Source organism: Myotis lucifugus, unplaced genomic scaffold (genome assembly GCF_000147115.1).
Source record: "Myotis lucifugus unplaced genomic scaffold, Myoluc2.0 scaffold_4, whole genome shotgun sequence".
Taxonomy (NCBI): Eukaryota; Metazoa; Chordata; class Mammalia; order Chiroptera; family Vespertilionidae; genus Myotis; species Myotis lucifugus.
In genome coordinates this window covers 16,615,312-16,632,511 of record NW_005871052.1, presented here as the reverse complement: position 1 = coordinate 16,632,511, position 17,200 = coordinate 16,615,312, and the positions used below count along the sequence as shown (strand labels likewise).

The window sequence follows — 17,200 nt, the reverse complement described above, 5'->3', positions numbered from 1 at the left end:
ATGTACATAAAACCAGTGGGGAATGTGCTGGGCTGCATATCTGGCGCTTCGGCCAGGCGGGGCATGCTGTGCTCTCTGTTCCTAGAACACATAGATAGGAAGGTAGTCATTGTACTGATGCTGTACTGTGTCAGGAACAAATTGTGTAAACAAGGCTTTGTAACTAACTTTGTGGTTTTTGCAAATAAAAACGCTGTAACCCCTGTAGTCAGCACCGCAGTTCAACCTTTGCTTTGGCAGGGTGCTGTAACTGTAGTCGCTGGCCAGCTTAATAAAGGCTCCTAAATCTTTATCTGAGTCCCTGGTGGTCGTCTCCATGGGTCACCCCATTACAACCCCAATGAATTCAATTAAAATTAAAATAAAATAAAAAGTAAATTACAGAATACCATAATCTCATTTTGGTAAAAAATGCAGCCCAGCCAGTGTAGCTCAGTGGTTGAGCATCAACCTATGAACCAGGAAGTCATGGTTGATTCCCAGTTAGGGCACATGCCTGGGTTTTGGGCTTGATCCCCAGTAGGGGGCATGCAGGAGGCAGCCAATCAATGATTCCCTCTCATAATTGATGTTTCTCTCTCTCTCCCCCTCTTCCTTCCTCTCTGAGATCAATTAAAAATATTTTTAAAAATGCAAGTGTGTTGGGGTGGAGGGTGTATACAAAAACACAAACACTCACAGAAAGATCAAAAAATGTGTACTGATATATTAATAGCAGTGATTTTTGTATGCTTGGATATAGAAAGCTTTTACTATTTTTCTGTATTTTCTAATCTCTACAATGCCTGGTATTGCTTCTGAAACAACAGAAGTGTTGTTACAAAATTAAGAAGACTCCATTAACCTTAGTAGCCCACACCCTTTAAAATGGTAGCCCAGGCCTAAGATTACACAGGGGATTTGCATTTGGGGATTAGATCAAAGGATTTTATTGCCTGCTTCCAATTGTATTGCTATATCTCACCTGCCTTGATTGGACCTTTCATACAAGATTCAGTAAGAGTATCTGAAAGAAAATAGCTGGGACTTCATCAAGTTTACAGAACAGGTTATACAACTGGTTTTGTGTCTGTTTGCTGATAAATACCTGTATGAAGGCAGAATTAGGTCTGGGACTGTTTCCACTATAATATTCCACAGGTAGTGAGATTGTGGGGGAGGTGACCTATAGCATTCTCCTACCTCTGATTAATGAAAGTTATAGATACCAAGCAAAAATAACTGGATAGCTCGGCCAGTGTAGTTCAGTGGTTAAGCATCGATCTATGAACCAGGAGGTCACGGTTCACTTCCTGGTAAGGGCACATGCTTGGGTTGTAGGCTCGATCCCCAGTTGGGGGTGTGCAGGAGATAGCCAGTCAATAATTCTCTGTAATCATTGATGTTTCTATCTCTCCCTTCCCCTCTGAAGTCAACACAAACATTTTTAATTAAAGATAACTGGATAATAGGAAACTCCAAATTTGCCAAGATCTGTTTGTATCTGCCTGTTATTAGCCTAGAAATTGGGCTAGCAGTGGGAACACATTGCAAAGGTATTGATACACTTAGCATATAGGTTGAGAATGCACTGGTTGGCAGGCAGGATGATTATGTGAATTTTAAAAGTACATGGGTTTTTTTTCTGTGTAAATTTCCCTATTGGAGGTAAGCCTGTTTTTATTTGTCTTTCCCTACAACTTTTTATTTCAAAGGTTTTCAAACATACAAAAACTTTGAAAGAATGGTATTATGAACAATCATAGTGTCTATACCTAGATTCAAGAATTAACATTTTACTACTAATTTTAACATTTTGCTTTCTCTCTGTATATATTAAGTATTCAGCATTCATCTCCAAAGAACAAGCATGCTGGCCTACAAAACCACAATAACACTTTCATGCTTATGGAAATTTACAACAGTTCCTTATAATCTGTATACTCCATATACAAATTTTCTCAAATGTCATTAAAAAAATTATTTTTCAGTTGGGTTTTTCAAATCTAGATAGAATCAAAGTTCACACACTGCATTTGTTTCTGTTTCTTTAGTCTCTTAATATGAAACAGTGCCCCTACTTCTTATTCCAGGACATCGTATTTTTTTTCTTCTTTTTTAAAATTTATTGTTGCTATAGTTCACATACAATATTATATTAGTTTCACATGTACAATACAGTGATTAGACATTCATATACCTTGTAAAATGATCACCATAATAACTCTAATAATCACTTGTCATATAGTTATTATGATATTCTTTGAAAAATGGGAGTAATAATTATACTTAGTTCTTTTTTCAATTTATTGATTAAGGTATTACATATGTGTCCTTATCCCCCCATTTCCCCCAACTCATGCCCTCACCCCCCTGTTGTCTGTGTTCATTGGTTAGGCTTATATGCATGCATACAAGTCCTTTGGTTGATCTTACCCCCACCCTCCCCTACCTTCCCTCTGAGGTTTGACGGTCTGATCGATGCTTCTCTGTCTCTGGATCTGTTTTTGTTCATCAGTTTATATTGTTCATTATAGTCCATAAATGAGTGAGATCATGTGATATTTATCTTTCTCTGACGGGCGTATTTCACTTAGCATAATTATACTTAGTTCTAAGGGTTGGTTGAATTAAATGAGATCATAATGTAAAGTATATAGCATAATATCTATTCCATAGTAATAGCAGCCTGATATCAGAAAACCATCATTATTTGCAAGGTCAAGGGCAACCATTCTCCCTTATTTATATTTTATCTCCCTATATCACTAAGCTGATGATTTGCAAATTGTAGACACTCGACATCGACTTTTTTTAAAGTCCAAACTAGTGTCTTATACTAATAGAATATCAAACACTCTGTATTTTTGTATGCCCTGTATTTCCTGTAAACTGGAAAGGCTAATTTGATTTGGGCTAAATGTTTCTGGCAAAAATATTTCAGTTTATATTGTATATTATTACTGTATCCCATTAGGAGTCACATAAGGTCATTTTGTACCATTATTAGCAATGCTAACTTTTTTGTTGTTGTTTCAAACTTTATTCCCAGGCTTCTTTAGCATAATTAGCTGCAAAGAATGATTTGTGCATGAGCAAAAACTGAAAAGAGCTGCAGTGTTCAAGGGGTTGGGCTTAAAAAATTAGAAATCTACATTTTATCAGACTCATGAACAAAATGTGAAAAAGCAGTCAATATAAAATAGCAGCTCCCAGTAACTTCTTCAAATTAATCTTCTTCAGAAGTTGATTGAATTCAGTTTGCTTCATTCTTGGAAGCTTCACCAAAATTCTCCACAAGATCTGGAACTTCATTATCATCATCATCTCCAGTAGCAAATGGTGCTTTTCCATCCACAGATTGTTTTGGGCATAGCTTCGCCAGTCTCCTTAAACTAGTCAGACTGTCTGCATCAAGCTGGATAGCATTTCTGTCAGCTGCTTTGTCACAGCATGGCCTGTAATGGTGAAAGTGTTCACTGCCAGAGATGCCTGAACTTTAGGGTTGTTAAAGTGGATCACTATTTCCTGGAACTTATTTACCTCTCCAATACCAGAGATATTGTTTACCCCTAGCTTTTTTAAGGAGAACTGAAGTTTTTATCATCTGCTGTAGCTGTTCTGTGAACCACTTTCTTCTTTCTAGGAGCAGTTCCTTTCACACCAGTGCACACTTGTGCCTGCAGTTTGGCGAGGTTCTTCTGGTTCAGGATAGTTTCTTTCATCTTGTTGGAGAGGAAATGGGGCAGCGAGGGAGACTAGGGTTGGCACTCAGGGGGTCTTGGGCAGACTAGCTGATAATAAGCTCACATACAGGGGGACGCAAGATGGCAGCTCAGCAATGCTAATTGTGATCAATTAATTGAAGTTGTGTTTGCCAGACAGCTTCACTATAAAGATACATTTTTTTTCCATTTGGAATTAGTATGTAATATGTGGGTAGTACATTAAAACTATATGACTATCTTGTTCCTGAACAATCTTTCACCCAATGATTTTCATCCACGTCTGAAACAGGTAGGGCACTGAGGTTGCAAAGTTTTTCTAATTCTATCATTCCTCCCACATTTATTAGCTGGCTTTCTTCTTTAATAAAGAGCTTTCCTCATTCTACCTATTTCCGATAAATTTTTATTTATTCAAGGGTTATAATCAAATACAATATTTATTATTTTTGATGTTCAGGTTGCCCTCAGATGCAATCAGTGCCAGCTTTTTCAAGCAGGTCCCTGTGTCCTTGTGACATGACACACTTATTAGTGTTTGAGCTGTTCTTTGCCTACAAAGGTACACTTTATCCAAGGCTCTCCTTGTATTTTCCTTGTCCCAGAGCCAGCATCAGTCATTTCTCTAAGCAGCCTTGGTACTTTTGAGAAGGGAATGTTATTTATAAACAAACATCAAGGTATTATGTGTATCTATTGCGTTTTGGGGTAGAATCACTTCAAGACTGATTCACAGTTTTTGTTGTTTTGTTTTAAAATCAGTTTGAACTGGCATTCTCAATTCAACATTACCATTATTCAATTCAACATTACCATTATTTTTTCTTTACATCTTGAATTTTGTATTTTTATTTCTTTTTCTTATACTGCATATCTTGGCTTTTGATAATATTAATACATTTACTTTTTTGCTTTATCCTTGTGAAATATATATATACTAGAGGCCTGTTGCACGAAAAGATTCGTGCAATAGGCCTTCCCTTCCCCTGGCTGCCTGCACCGGTTTTCCTTCGGCACTGGACACCCAGGCCTTCGCTCTGGCCAGAGCCGCCTTCAAAGCCTTCGCTGCTCCGGCTGGAGCCGCCTTCAGTCTTCGCTCTGCCGCTTCTGCCTACATATGCAAATTAACCACCATCTTTGTTGGCGGTTAATTTGCATATCTCGCTGATTAGCCAATGGGAAGCGTAGCGAAGGTACGGTCAATTACCCTGTTTGTCTATTATTAGATAGGATATATATATATATATAGAAGTTTCACATTATAATAATATTACTAGTACTAAAGAATGTACTAGGTGATGTTTACAATTTTTTTTGCAGTTCTGTTTAGAATATATCTCATTAAGAAGAGTCAAAGGACTGTGTTGATATGTTAGTTGGAATCACTTTTCTCGATGTGTCTTTGTTATCAATTTGATAAACATTTAAATTTGTTAGCTTTTTATGTTTAATTTTAAGGTTTGTAATGCTTGCCTTTTGATTAAATTTTACTTTTTGGTTATATGAAACATTAACAGGGCTCAAAAAGTCAAAACCAGCCTTAGCCGGTTTGGCTCAGTGGATAGAATGTTGGCCTGCGGACCGAAGGTTCCAGAGTTCGATTCCAATCAAGGGCACATGCCTGGGTTGCAGGCTAGATCCCCAGTAGGGGGCGTGCAGGAGGTAGCCAATCAATGATTCTCCCTCATCATTGATGTTTTCTATCTCTCTCTCCCTCTCCCTTCCTCTCTGAAATCAATAAAAAAATATTTTCAAAAAAGTCTAAACCACAGAAAAGGTGGACTTGAGGACTCATCCATATCCTTTTCACTCTACTTACCACCTGCCTTCTTTAGTAATCATTTTAATTAGTTTTTTATAACAGCTTTATTAAGATATATTTCACATACCACAAAATTCACCATTTTAAAGGGAAAAGGGTACAATTCAATGTTTTTAGTATATTCAGAGTTGTGTAAACATCACTATTATCTAATCCTAGAACATGTCCACCACTCAGAAACAAAACAAAATACCCATAACCGTTAGTGTCACTCCCCATTTCCTCCCATGTTTCCAGGTCCCAGCCTTAGGCAACCACTAATCTACTTTCTGTCTCTATAGATTTGTCCATTGTGAACACTTCATGTAAATGGAATCATATAATGTGTCCTTTTGTGTCTGGCTTCTTTCACTTAGCATAATGTTTTCAAGGTTTATCTATATATCAGTACTTGATTCCTTCTCATGGCTGTATGTTTACATCACATTTTATTTTTACATTCTTCAGTTGATGTCTCATTTGAGTTGTTTTTATCTTTGGGCAACTATGAATCATGCTACTATGAATATTTGTGCACAAGTTTTTTGTGTGGACATATATTTTCTTTTTTTGTGTGAACATATATTTTCATTTCTCTTCAGTATATACCTAGGAGCACAATTGCTGGTTCATGTGGTAAATATGTTAGCATTCTGAGTCATTAGGTTTTTTTATTTATCTTACTGTGCTTCCTTTGACAAAGGTAAGGAAATATGTGTTTATATTCTTATTTCCTTCTTTTTCTAACAAGAAAGGTACATTATATATATCCTGTTTTACAACTTGGGTGTTTCCTGTTTTATATGCTGAAAATTTATAATGCATCCTGGAAGTCACTATAAAAACATCCTGGATATCACTACAAAAACAAAGTCCATAGATTTTTTTCCCATTCTTTTTTTATGACCACACTGTTTGAATTATTTACTTAACTAGTCCCCTATTATTAAACTTTTGTGTGGTTTCCAATCTTTTGTTATTAAAAATTATGCTGCAATGATGAACCTCGTGTATATGTTGTTTTGTGGAGGTGTCTTCAAAGTAAATGCCTAGAATTGGGATTGCTGTGTGAAAGGGTAACAACATGCAGATTTGTTAGATATTTCCATATCCCCCTCCTCTAGGTCTATATGCATTAACACCAGCAATATATTAGAGCAGCAGTCGCCAACCTTTCAGACCTCACGGACCACCAGCGTTCCATGGACCACCGGTTGGCGACTGCTGTATTAGAGTACCTGCTGCCCCAAAGTCTCATCAACAGAGAATACAGTAACACCTTAGGATTTGACAAAAGATGGTATCTCAGTTTAGGTTTAATTTGAATTTTTTCTTATTATGAGTAAAGTTGATCAGCTTTTTTCATTTTTTTCAGGTTATTTGTCTTTCTACTTCTTTGTCCTGTATGTTTGTTCTGTCTCTTGCTTATTTTGTTTTCGGGATTTTAAGAACCAAGATTCTTATAGTAAGGCAGGTGGCCAACCTTTGGGTGGATGGAGAAAGGTGTTACTCACCCACTGCTAACAGGAGAATCATCAACCAAGTCCTTGACTGCTGCAACATATGAGACTCTTCAAAAATCAGTTGGAAGAACATTTCGAGATTAGCTAGTCTAGTACCCTCATGTTATAAATGAACAAACTGAAGCCCAGAGAGTAGGTAGAACTTTCTTAAGGTCACACAGCAAATCAGTGATTGAGCTGGAAATTGAACACAAAGACTGTTTTCCCCAGGGCAACTTCAAATTAATATTGAAATGGCTTATGTGCTGATTTTTGTACTTATTACTGAGATTATCACAAATAACCTTATTCAAAAATAAAATATTTCCTAATATACTCTATTAGCCCAAATTGCAAACATTGGCAACAAATATAAAAGCCATCCTCTTGTCAAGTCTATTTACCTACATTAGTGTCTGTAATACTCATTTTAAAAATGTAGAATGCCAGAGCTGAATCAGATCTCAGAGATATTTCATTATATCACAAGTAACCCAAGATCCAATGATGCAGAGTGACTAGGATTTGTCACAAAGGGAGACCAGGAGGGCCACTTAGCCTGAAGAATCACCTTCAGTAAGGACATAAATTCTCGATATTTGAGATCCTTTCCAAATGAGGTTGAAGTATATCATCACCGCATTTTTGTGAATGTGTGGTAATTTTATTTTGTTAAATACACTTAAAATGCATAAAATTTTTTCTAAGATTATTGTCTTATTTCCTTACTTTTTAAAATACCAAGAGTGTCCTAGAAAGTGACCTGCCCATGATAATCAAGAAAGCTAGTAACAGAACTGAAACTAGAATCTAGGTTTGCTGACTCTTGGAGACACTGCTTTCTGCTGCACCATACTGCTTCCAAAGAGGCAGCAATTGGCCATTTATTAGTCAAGTAAATTCGTCTTTATTCACATAATTGAATCCTCTGGCCAGGAAGCATTGCAGTGGGGCACACATGCCCCTTACACACACCCATCTTAGAGCCCATTACCAGCCCTATTCTCTGGAATGCTGCTGTCTGTACTGGCCTTCCACACCCAAGCAAGAAGTTGACTATAATCTTAACAATAATTCCCATTTCTTGAAAGCCTCCTGAGTGCCATGCACTTTACCTGTGTTCATTCAAATCCACACAACAATGCTGCTGCATGGTAGGCAATATTATTGTCATTTCAGAGACGACCAAACAGAGGATGAGGGTTGCCTAACATTTTCCAGATAAATAAATGGTAGAGTTGGAATAACAAACCAGGTTTATCTGAGAGCAAGGCCTGTGTTCAGATCCACTGTACCTGGTGGGATTGTCTCAGTTGTAACAACCCCTCAAATGAGATGCCTCATGACTTTGGGACAATATAGACTAGGATCCAGGCAAATTCATCTTCCTTAAAGAGCACTCAGCATGTCCAGGATGAAGCAATTGAGGACTTGGAATTAGATATGACAGGAAATTTCTTTGCAGTGCTACCATGTGAGCCAGTCCTCTAATATGAACTCTTCATGAAACCCCAGAATTTACTTACTTGACCAAGTGTCTTATAAGAAGTTCCAGCATCTCCCGGTTCTTTTCTGGTAGCTTATATACCAAGGAGTGAATAGCTCCCAGGCGATAATCCAGGTTGTCAGACTCTGAGAGAGAATAGAGACAGAGAGAGGTTTGCCTTCTGGGCAATGGTATCAAGTAAACTTTCATACATACACACATGTGTACATGCAAAGGTAAATAATAAGAGACAGCGAGAGTGTCAGAGAAATGAAAAGAGACAGAAAGAGAAATAGGCACAGAAACACAATGGCAAGAAATATACTAAGACACAAAGACAATGTGACAAAGAGCTAGAGGAAGACACAGACCAAAAGGCAAAAAAAGAGAAATAAAAAAGGTAGGCCTAGGAAGATGAAGAAATTAGAACAGAGAGGAGAAATATGAGAAGAAAAGACAAGACTGTCTTAGAAGAATTCAGAATTTGGGGTACAAAAGGTCACTCTTAACATTCCACATGTAAATTTTCAGATGGAAACCTTTGCCCACCCACCATCCTTGGGGTTCCTAAGAAAATCACCTAGAGGGCTCAGAGTAACGATTAATATGTGTCTTGCCTCAACAAACATTCATTATAAGGACAAGCCCCGTGATTCTTTTTCCTGCATGCCACACAGGGCATGATGCAGGAGGGGGGTCACGTAGGCAAAAATACTCATACAGGGGCCTCAGCCAATTTTTGGGGTGATTCTATATGCCTTATGACCCATGCACCTCTCCACCATCACTTGCAGTTTTAACATCTAGAAAACATGCTGCTAGAACTAACAGATTAGGAGTAAAGACTCACAACACAATTAAAAGGAATTGGAAAAGGAAAAAATGCTGGAAACAACTTGAAACAGCAAGCTTAATGGAACCATTATGCTGTCCCCTGGTAGTGTGAGCTAATGCTCTTGTTCTTTTTCTTTCTCTCTTTCTTTCTTTCTTTTAACTTTTTTTCTTTATTGATTAAGGTATTACATATGTGTCCTTATCTCCCCATTGCCCCCTCTCCCCCCGCTCATGCCCTCAACCCCCTGGTGTCTGTGTTCATTGGTTTGGCTTACATGCATGCATACAAGTCCTTTGGTTGATCTCTCCCCTTTACCCCCTCCCTCCCCTACCTTCCCTCTGAGGTTTGAGCATCTGATCGATGCTTCTCTGTCTCTGGATCAATGGAAGAGGCACAATTGATCAATAACCTATCACATCCCTCAAGTTAGCTAGTTTTCTCCAAACCAACTATCATTGACTTATGAAAAATAATACAACACTTGAATTAGACAGCAAGTGAGAATACTTTCATTTGGCAGTGCATAAAAATCTATGTATTCCCCCCTCTGCCTGCTCAATTACTTTCCCTCAAGCAGTTTTCTAGGCTTATTGCTGTAAATATTAAGAAACCAGGATAACACAATTAACTGGTAACATAAATACTTACTGGCAGCAGAGACCAGCTCTTTATGTAGTCTATAGGTCATGACAGGTTCAGAAAGATTCCTGAAATTAATGAAGACTGTAAGTTCCTTTGGGAAGGGAGTACCCAGGCCACAGATTCTCAGTTCTGTGCATAGCAAGGCTGAAGTTTCTGAGCCCCACAGTTTAGTGACTACACACATTATTCTCCTCACCTGAAACTTTGTCAGAGGAATCCTAGTTGCTAGTAATTTAACAGAAGACCCATAAAACTATTGGCTGTGACCTTGAGCAAGGTCTTTAATTCATTCCCCAAAATGAAAAGAGGCACAAACCAATCCTGCAAAATTCCAAGCAAACTTCTAAGTGCTACTATGAAGTCTTTACAGTTTGATAGTTGCTTAGTTGCTTTCACATTTGTCTTCCCATTTGATCTTTTCAATGATCATGTGTGGTGTAGCAATTATTCAATTCCAAATTAAATAAAGGAGTCTCAAATAGGTTTATTTAGTAAAAGCAAAAATATTGACTCAGCATCTATGTGTGTCTAGCATTGTACTAAGTATTGGGGATACCAGAGATAATTATGACATAATCCAAACCTCCAAGGAGCTAATAGTCTTATTAAGGAGAGTGTCATATACAACATTTACAATGCAATAGGACAAGTGTGACAATAAAATAAAGAGAAGTAGTGGGTGGCACAGAGGAAGAAAGTAATCTAATAATAATAATAATAATAATAGCAAATTCATTACTGTTTTAAGTGATGTACATACATTTACTCATATAATCCTCATGTCAACCTTATAAAGTATATATTCTTAATATCTCCATTTTATAGACAAGAAACTGAAGTTCAGAGAAATTAAATAATTCATCCAAGACCACACATCTAGTAAGTGCAAAACTAGCAGTCTGCCTCGAGTCCATGCTCTTAATCACTATGCTATACTGTTTGACACTGTTATTACTATAGTAATCCAGGAGAGAGTTAATAAAGGTCTAAATAAAAATAGTGGAATTAGTAACAGAAATAAAAGGTGAGGAGAGTTATTAAAAGATAGTAAAGACAGAAATCCAACAATTGGGTTTGTTGATAAGGGAGAGAGTAATCTGGTTTAGGTGACTGGGTAGAATAGAAATTGATTCAGAGGGTAGAGGAAATGCTATGTCAGAGGGTCACTGGGATAGCCAAAGGGATATGTGTTTTAGAAAGATGGATGGAGTGAGCTTTTGGATCTGCGAAGTAGATATAAAAATCATGAACCTAGGACAGTGGTTAAAACCACGAGAACAGATACAACTGCTCAAGTAGAGATAGCTATCTGGCAGCCAATATCTACATGAGGCTTTTCAACATTTATTTGTCCAGAATAGTGTATAAAAAAAGAAATGGAGTTGAATCATCCATCAGAATATAAAAAATTGAAATATTCACATAAAAATTCATATTTTATGCCTCTTAAAAACTTTGAGGGGGACAGTGGGAAAGGGGGTCATCTGTAATACTTTTAACAATAAAGATAAATAAATAAAAATTTACTAAAAAATTTGAAAGATATGGCTACATTGGGCCCATATGATTATTTGTGGCAGTAAAGAATACTGCTGTTTATATATAAACAAAGGGATTGCTATACACATAATGGTTCCATGTGCAATATGTTTAATATGAAAGTAGTCTATTTCACACTCATTTTCATGTCCTGGCTCCTGTGGATATCTAAATTTTCCATCCCTCCAGCGTAGGAAAAAGAGAGGAGAGCCCTGGGAAATAGCAGATAGAAAGTTCATAAATGAATGGGACTGCTAAAAATGGTCAAGTAGGTGGGAGAAAATCCAAAAGCAAGCGATATAGCAGAATCTAAAAGAGGAGAAAGTTTTAAAAAGGACTTGTTAACAGCTTCAAATGACACAAAGAGGTAAAAAAGTAAAGGCTGGCAATTATCCATTGTGTTTAGCATTGAAATAGTCACTAGTGACCTTGCCAAGAGCAGCACCAATAGGGCAGAGAGGGTAGAAGTCAGATTGCAATGGGTTAAGCAGTAAACTGGGAGATTAAATAGGGACAGGCAAGGTATATTACTTCATATACTGAAGTTTAGTTTGGAAGAGGTAATCTCATCTATGCTCCTGCTTCCAGTTATCTTCTACATTGTCAAAGATTCTCAATTTTTTATCTCAAGCCTAGAACTCATTCTTTTATATTTCTCATATATCCAATTGCCTGTTTAAGATCTTGTCCTGATTTCTTCAAAGACATCCAAATTTGACATTTTCAAAACCTAACGTCATCTCAAATCTAGTATTTTTCTTGTATTTCCAAATTCAATAAAGGCATGACCATCATTTGGTTATATGGGCCCGAAACATGGAAATCACTGTTTTATCTCCCTATCCTCTATCTTAATATCCAATTTTACTCCCTAAATTTCTTTTTATAACTTTTTAATTTTTTTCAATTACAACTTACATTCAGTATTATTTTGTATTAGTTTCAGGTGTACAGTATAGTGGTTAGAGTTAGACAATCCTATAGCTAAATCTCTTGAGTAAGCTTATTTCTACTAATCTCCAATGCCATTCCCAGTCCAAGGAGAAGCACAATCTTTCCTGGACCACAGCAATACCCTGCTAATTGGTTTCTACCTGTACCTACTTTACCTTCCTCTAATGCAGTGGTTTTCAACCTTCCTAATGCCGCAACCCTTTAATACAGTTCCTCATGTTGTGGTGACCCCCAATTTCATTGTTACAAATTGAACATAATAAAAGCATAGTGATTAATCACAAAAACAATATGTAATTATATATGTGTTTTCCGATGGTCTTAGGCGACCCCTGTGAAAGGGTCATTCGACCCCCAAAGGGGTCTCGACCCACAGGTTGAGAACCGCTGCTCTAATGTGATCTATCTACATTTTTTCAAAATACAAATCTCATCATGCAATCTCCTGATTAAACTCTTTCAACACAGGGGTTGGCCAAAGTAGGTTTACAGTTGTTTACATGGAAAATACTTAATAAATAATACAAGAATAAACTTTGTTTCACGTACTCACAAGTGTAAATCTACTTTTGTCCACCCTTGTATATTCCCATCATTTTAAGATAAACTTAGGCCCCAATTCTTACAATGTCCTATAAGGCTTTGCATGACCTGGCCCCTACATATCTCTCCCTGCTCTCGACACTCAATACCCAACCTATACAGGTACATGAAGTTTCTTGAAGGGGTCTTCCTCCCCTTTAATTCAGGCCTTTGCATGTTGAGTTCTCTCTGTCTGAAACAGCCTCCCACAGTTGACTCCAAGTTATAATTCAAACCTCAGTTCAAACAACCAGAATAAATCAGGTCTTCCTGTTATTTGCCTTCACAATACCTTGTATCTTTCCTTCAGCGCACTTACTATAGTTTGTTATATTTGTACTAGAGGCCCAATACACGAATTTGTGCATGGGTGGGGGGGTCCCTCAGACTGGCCAGCCCAGCGGGGAGGGCTGGGGGTAGGGACCACGGGAGGTTGGCTGCCTGGCCCCACCCCCGATCAGGGCCCATCAGGGCCTGACCGGGTGGGGGGAGGGGTTGCAGGAGGTTGGCTGGTCAGTCCCACCCAGATCAGGGCCCATCCTGACAGGCAGGCCAGGGGGAGGGACCACAGGAGGTTTGCCAGCTGCAGGAGGTTGGCAGTGGGAGCACACTGACCACCAGGGGGCAGCTTCTGCATTGAGCATCTGCCCCCTGGTGGTCAGTACGCACCATAGCGACTGGTCAACAGGTCGTTCCAGTCGTTCAGTCATAATGGTTGCTTAGGCTTTTAGATATATAGATACATAGGTAATTATTTGTCTTTGTCTGCCTCCCTCACTGTTCTATAATCTATATGCCTACTGCTTAACACTATGCTAGACTTAGAATAGGACATGTTTATTGAATGACTCAGTGAATGGTGGATTGAATGAATGAAAGAAGGTCAAGGAGATGTGCACTACTAGAGTATATTTATATGCTAAGGGGCAAGAGCCAGTTGAATGAGAACGGTTAAAGATACAGGAAAGAGAAGGTATAGTTCTTAAGAGTATTTTTCTGGAAATGTTAGAGATAAGGGATGAGTTAGGTGCCTAGAACACAGATGGAGGAGACTCACTGTGAAAATACTGCTATCTTTGAGAAATCTTAAGGATGTTGATTAGCTAGTGCATATTAAAGGCCCATAAATAAGAGTCTTAAGGTTTAATATCTCTTATTAGGGATGCCATCCACTCACATTTGATTTTCCCATCTTTCAAAAGGGCCACACTGTTTATTGAGGGATGAGCTAGAAAAGATGTAATGTGGGAAGGAATTTAAGCTATATAAAACTTTGAAAACATTGATTCATTTGAAGGAAGCCACAGACAGAATTATTTATTCTCATTATTCTTGTCATCACAAGTCTCCTGAAAGTAAGCAGATTGCTGTCTTTAAGAAATTACCAAAGCGAGGGAAAAACCAAGATGGCGGCAGACATAAACACCGGAAATTGCTGCCTCGCACAACCACTTTAAAAATACAACTAAAAGACAAAACAGACATCATCCAGAACCACAGGAAGGCTGGATGAGTGGAAATTCCACAACTAGAAGGAAAGAGAAAAGCACTGAGACTCAAAGGAGGTGTGGTGTGGAAGTAAAGTGCAGAGGTACTGAGGCGCAAACCAAAAGGGCTGGCAACTGAGGATGTGGCGCACATGGAAATGGCTGGCAGCTGAGGACGCGTCGCATGTGGAGAGGGCTGGCGGCTGAGGAGGCGGTTGTCTTTTTCAATTGGGAGGGAGTCTCAAGCTCCCAACTGCTCTGAACTCCAGTTCCGGGTGAGTCTCTGGGGACCCAGACTCATACGGGGAGAAACTGGACTGTCTGGCATCGGGCAGAACTCAAGGGCGGCTTTCTCTCAGAGGTGCTTGCAGCGATTACCATGACATGAGACGCAGGGCCTCTTAGGGTAGGACTGGGGAGCAGCCATAGCTGCTTGTTCCACCCTGTTGATTCCCTGAGACCCCGCCCCACCCAAGTTGTGCAAAGAGGCTTTTGCATATGAAAGGCCTGGCCCTTTGCAACCTGAAAATTACCTAACAAACTGCAGCTGAATCAGAGAGATCCAGAACTTCCAAAAGAAGGTCCAAGGCCCCACAGCAGCTTGCATTGCTTCACAGCTGGGCCTCCTCTGGGCACCTCAAAACCCCCAAAAAGAAGAGGAATCTATCCATAGCTCCTGCTGGGTAGCCTCAGGCAGAGGCTAAATTAGCACCTCCTTAGAGATCCAAGAGCCATTGTACCCAGTGGTCAGAGTGGGACCATCCAGATTACAACTCCTCAGATCCATAAGGGACACACTCAGGGGGCAGACTCAGTGAGCACCAAAGTCCCACTGAAGCAAGTCTTGCCCCAGAAGGGTGTCTCCAGCTCAGAAGTTCTCCCACTGCAGACACAGCTGATTCTCATAGCCAATTGTCCTGGAGGTCAATTCCTCCCAGTGATAACTACAACAATCAAGGTTTAACTACAACAAGACTGTGCACAAAGCCCAGAAAGGGGTGCACCAAGAGTGTCCACATCAGATAACTGGGGAGGCTGAGCCATTGGGCCCTATAGGACACCTAACACAGAAAGCCACTCTATCAACACAGGGAAGCATAAAAAATGCGGAGACAAAGAAACAAGTCACAAATGACAGAAATGGAGGAAAGCAAACTACTGGATATAGAGTTCAAATCCACGGTTTTAAGGTTTTTCAAGAATTTTCTAGAAACTGCCGATAAATTTAGTGAGACCCTCAATAAATCTAGTGAGACCCTCGAGGTTATGAAAAAGGACCAACTAGAAATTAAGCATACACTGACTGAAATAAAGGATATTATGCAGAGTTCCAACAGCAGACTAGAGAATCCCAAGAATCAAGTCAAAGATTTGAAATGCGAAGAAGCAAAAAACACCCAACTGGAAAAGCAAAAAGAAAAAAGAATTCAAAAATATGAAGATAGTGTAAGGAGCCTCTGGGACAACTTCAAGCGTACCAACATCCAAATTATGGGGGTGCCAGAAGAAGAGAGAGAGCAAGATATTGAAAACCTATTGGAAGAAATAATGACAGAAAACTTCCCCTACCTGGTGAAAGAAATAGACTTACAAGTCCAGGAAGTGCAGAGAACCCCAAACAAAAGGAATCCAAAGAGGACCACACAAAGACACATCATAATTAAAATGCCAAGAGCAAAAGACAAAGAGAGAATCTTAAAAGCAGCAAGAGAAAAACAACCAGTTACCTACAAGGGAGTACCCATACGACTGTCAGCTGATTTCTCAACAGAAACTATGCAGGCCAGAAGGGAGTGGCAAGAAATATTCAAAGTGATGAACAGCAAGAACCTACAACCTAGATTACTTTACCCAGGAAAGCTATCATTCAGAATTGAAGGTCAGATAAAGAGCTTCACAGATAAGGAAAAGCTAAAGGAGTTCATCACCACCAAACCAGTATTATATGAAATGCTGAAAGGTATCCTTTAAGAAGAGGAAGAAGAAGAAAACGGTAAAGATACAAATTATGAACAACAAATACACATCTATCAACAAGTGAATCTAAAAATCAAGTGAATAAATAATCTGATGAACAGAATAAACCAGTGAATATAATAGAATCAGGGGCATAGAAAGGGAGTGGACTGACTATTCTCAGGGGGGAAAGAGGTGTGGGGTGTGTGGGAAGAGACTGGACAAAAATTGTACACCTATGGATGAGAACAATGGGTGGCAGGGGTAAGGGCAGAGGGTGGGGTGGGAACTGGGTGGGGGGAGCTATGTGGGGAAAAAAGAGGAACAACTGTAATAATCTGAACAACAAAGATTTAATTTAAAAAAAAAGAAATTACCAAAGCAACTCCAAGAAAGCCACAGTCCTTGGCAGTAAGGACTAAAGGAAGAAGACGCTCCAATACCAGTGGCCTTACAAGTCAGAGATATTTAGGTTCAAATAATGAGTTGTGACCATTGATATTATTAATATGGAAAGGGGTATACTTCAATTACCCCATCTTTAAAATGAGTATTATTGCCACCTACCTTATATAGAGTTATTGTGAGAAAAAACAATGATATTGTCAGTATAAACAAGTAGAAAACTGGCTAGCAAAGAATAAACCCTCCACAACAGCATCTCTTTTATTTGGCAGATGCAAAAGAAACACTCCTAGAAAGAGTATTCATG

At 38.8% G+C, this 17,200-nt stretch overlaps 1 protein-coding gene and 1 pseudogene across 2 annotated transcripts in view; both read right to left on the bottom strand.

Annotated features, from left to right (window-relative positions):
* The window catches only part of OPHN1 (oligophrenin 1), a 489,623-nt gene that overhangs the window by 149,022 nt on the left and 323,401 nt on the right, over positions 1 to 17,200 (bottom strand). For both annotated transcript variants that reach the window (XM_006082933.3, XM_006082934.3), the window contains exons 17-18: positions 9,977 to 10,035; positions 8,534 to 8,639 (exon numbers count right to left, since the gene is read on the bottom strand). In XM_006082933.3, coding sequence (XP_006082995.1) covers positions 8,534 to 8,639; positions 9,977 to 10,035 — 165 coding nt within the window. The remainder of the gene's footprint in view (positions 1 to 8,533; positions 8,640 to 9,976; positions 10,036 to 17,200) is intronic.
* Positions 3,236 to 3,704, bottom strand: LOC102426757 (annotated as a pseudogene).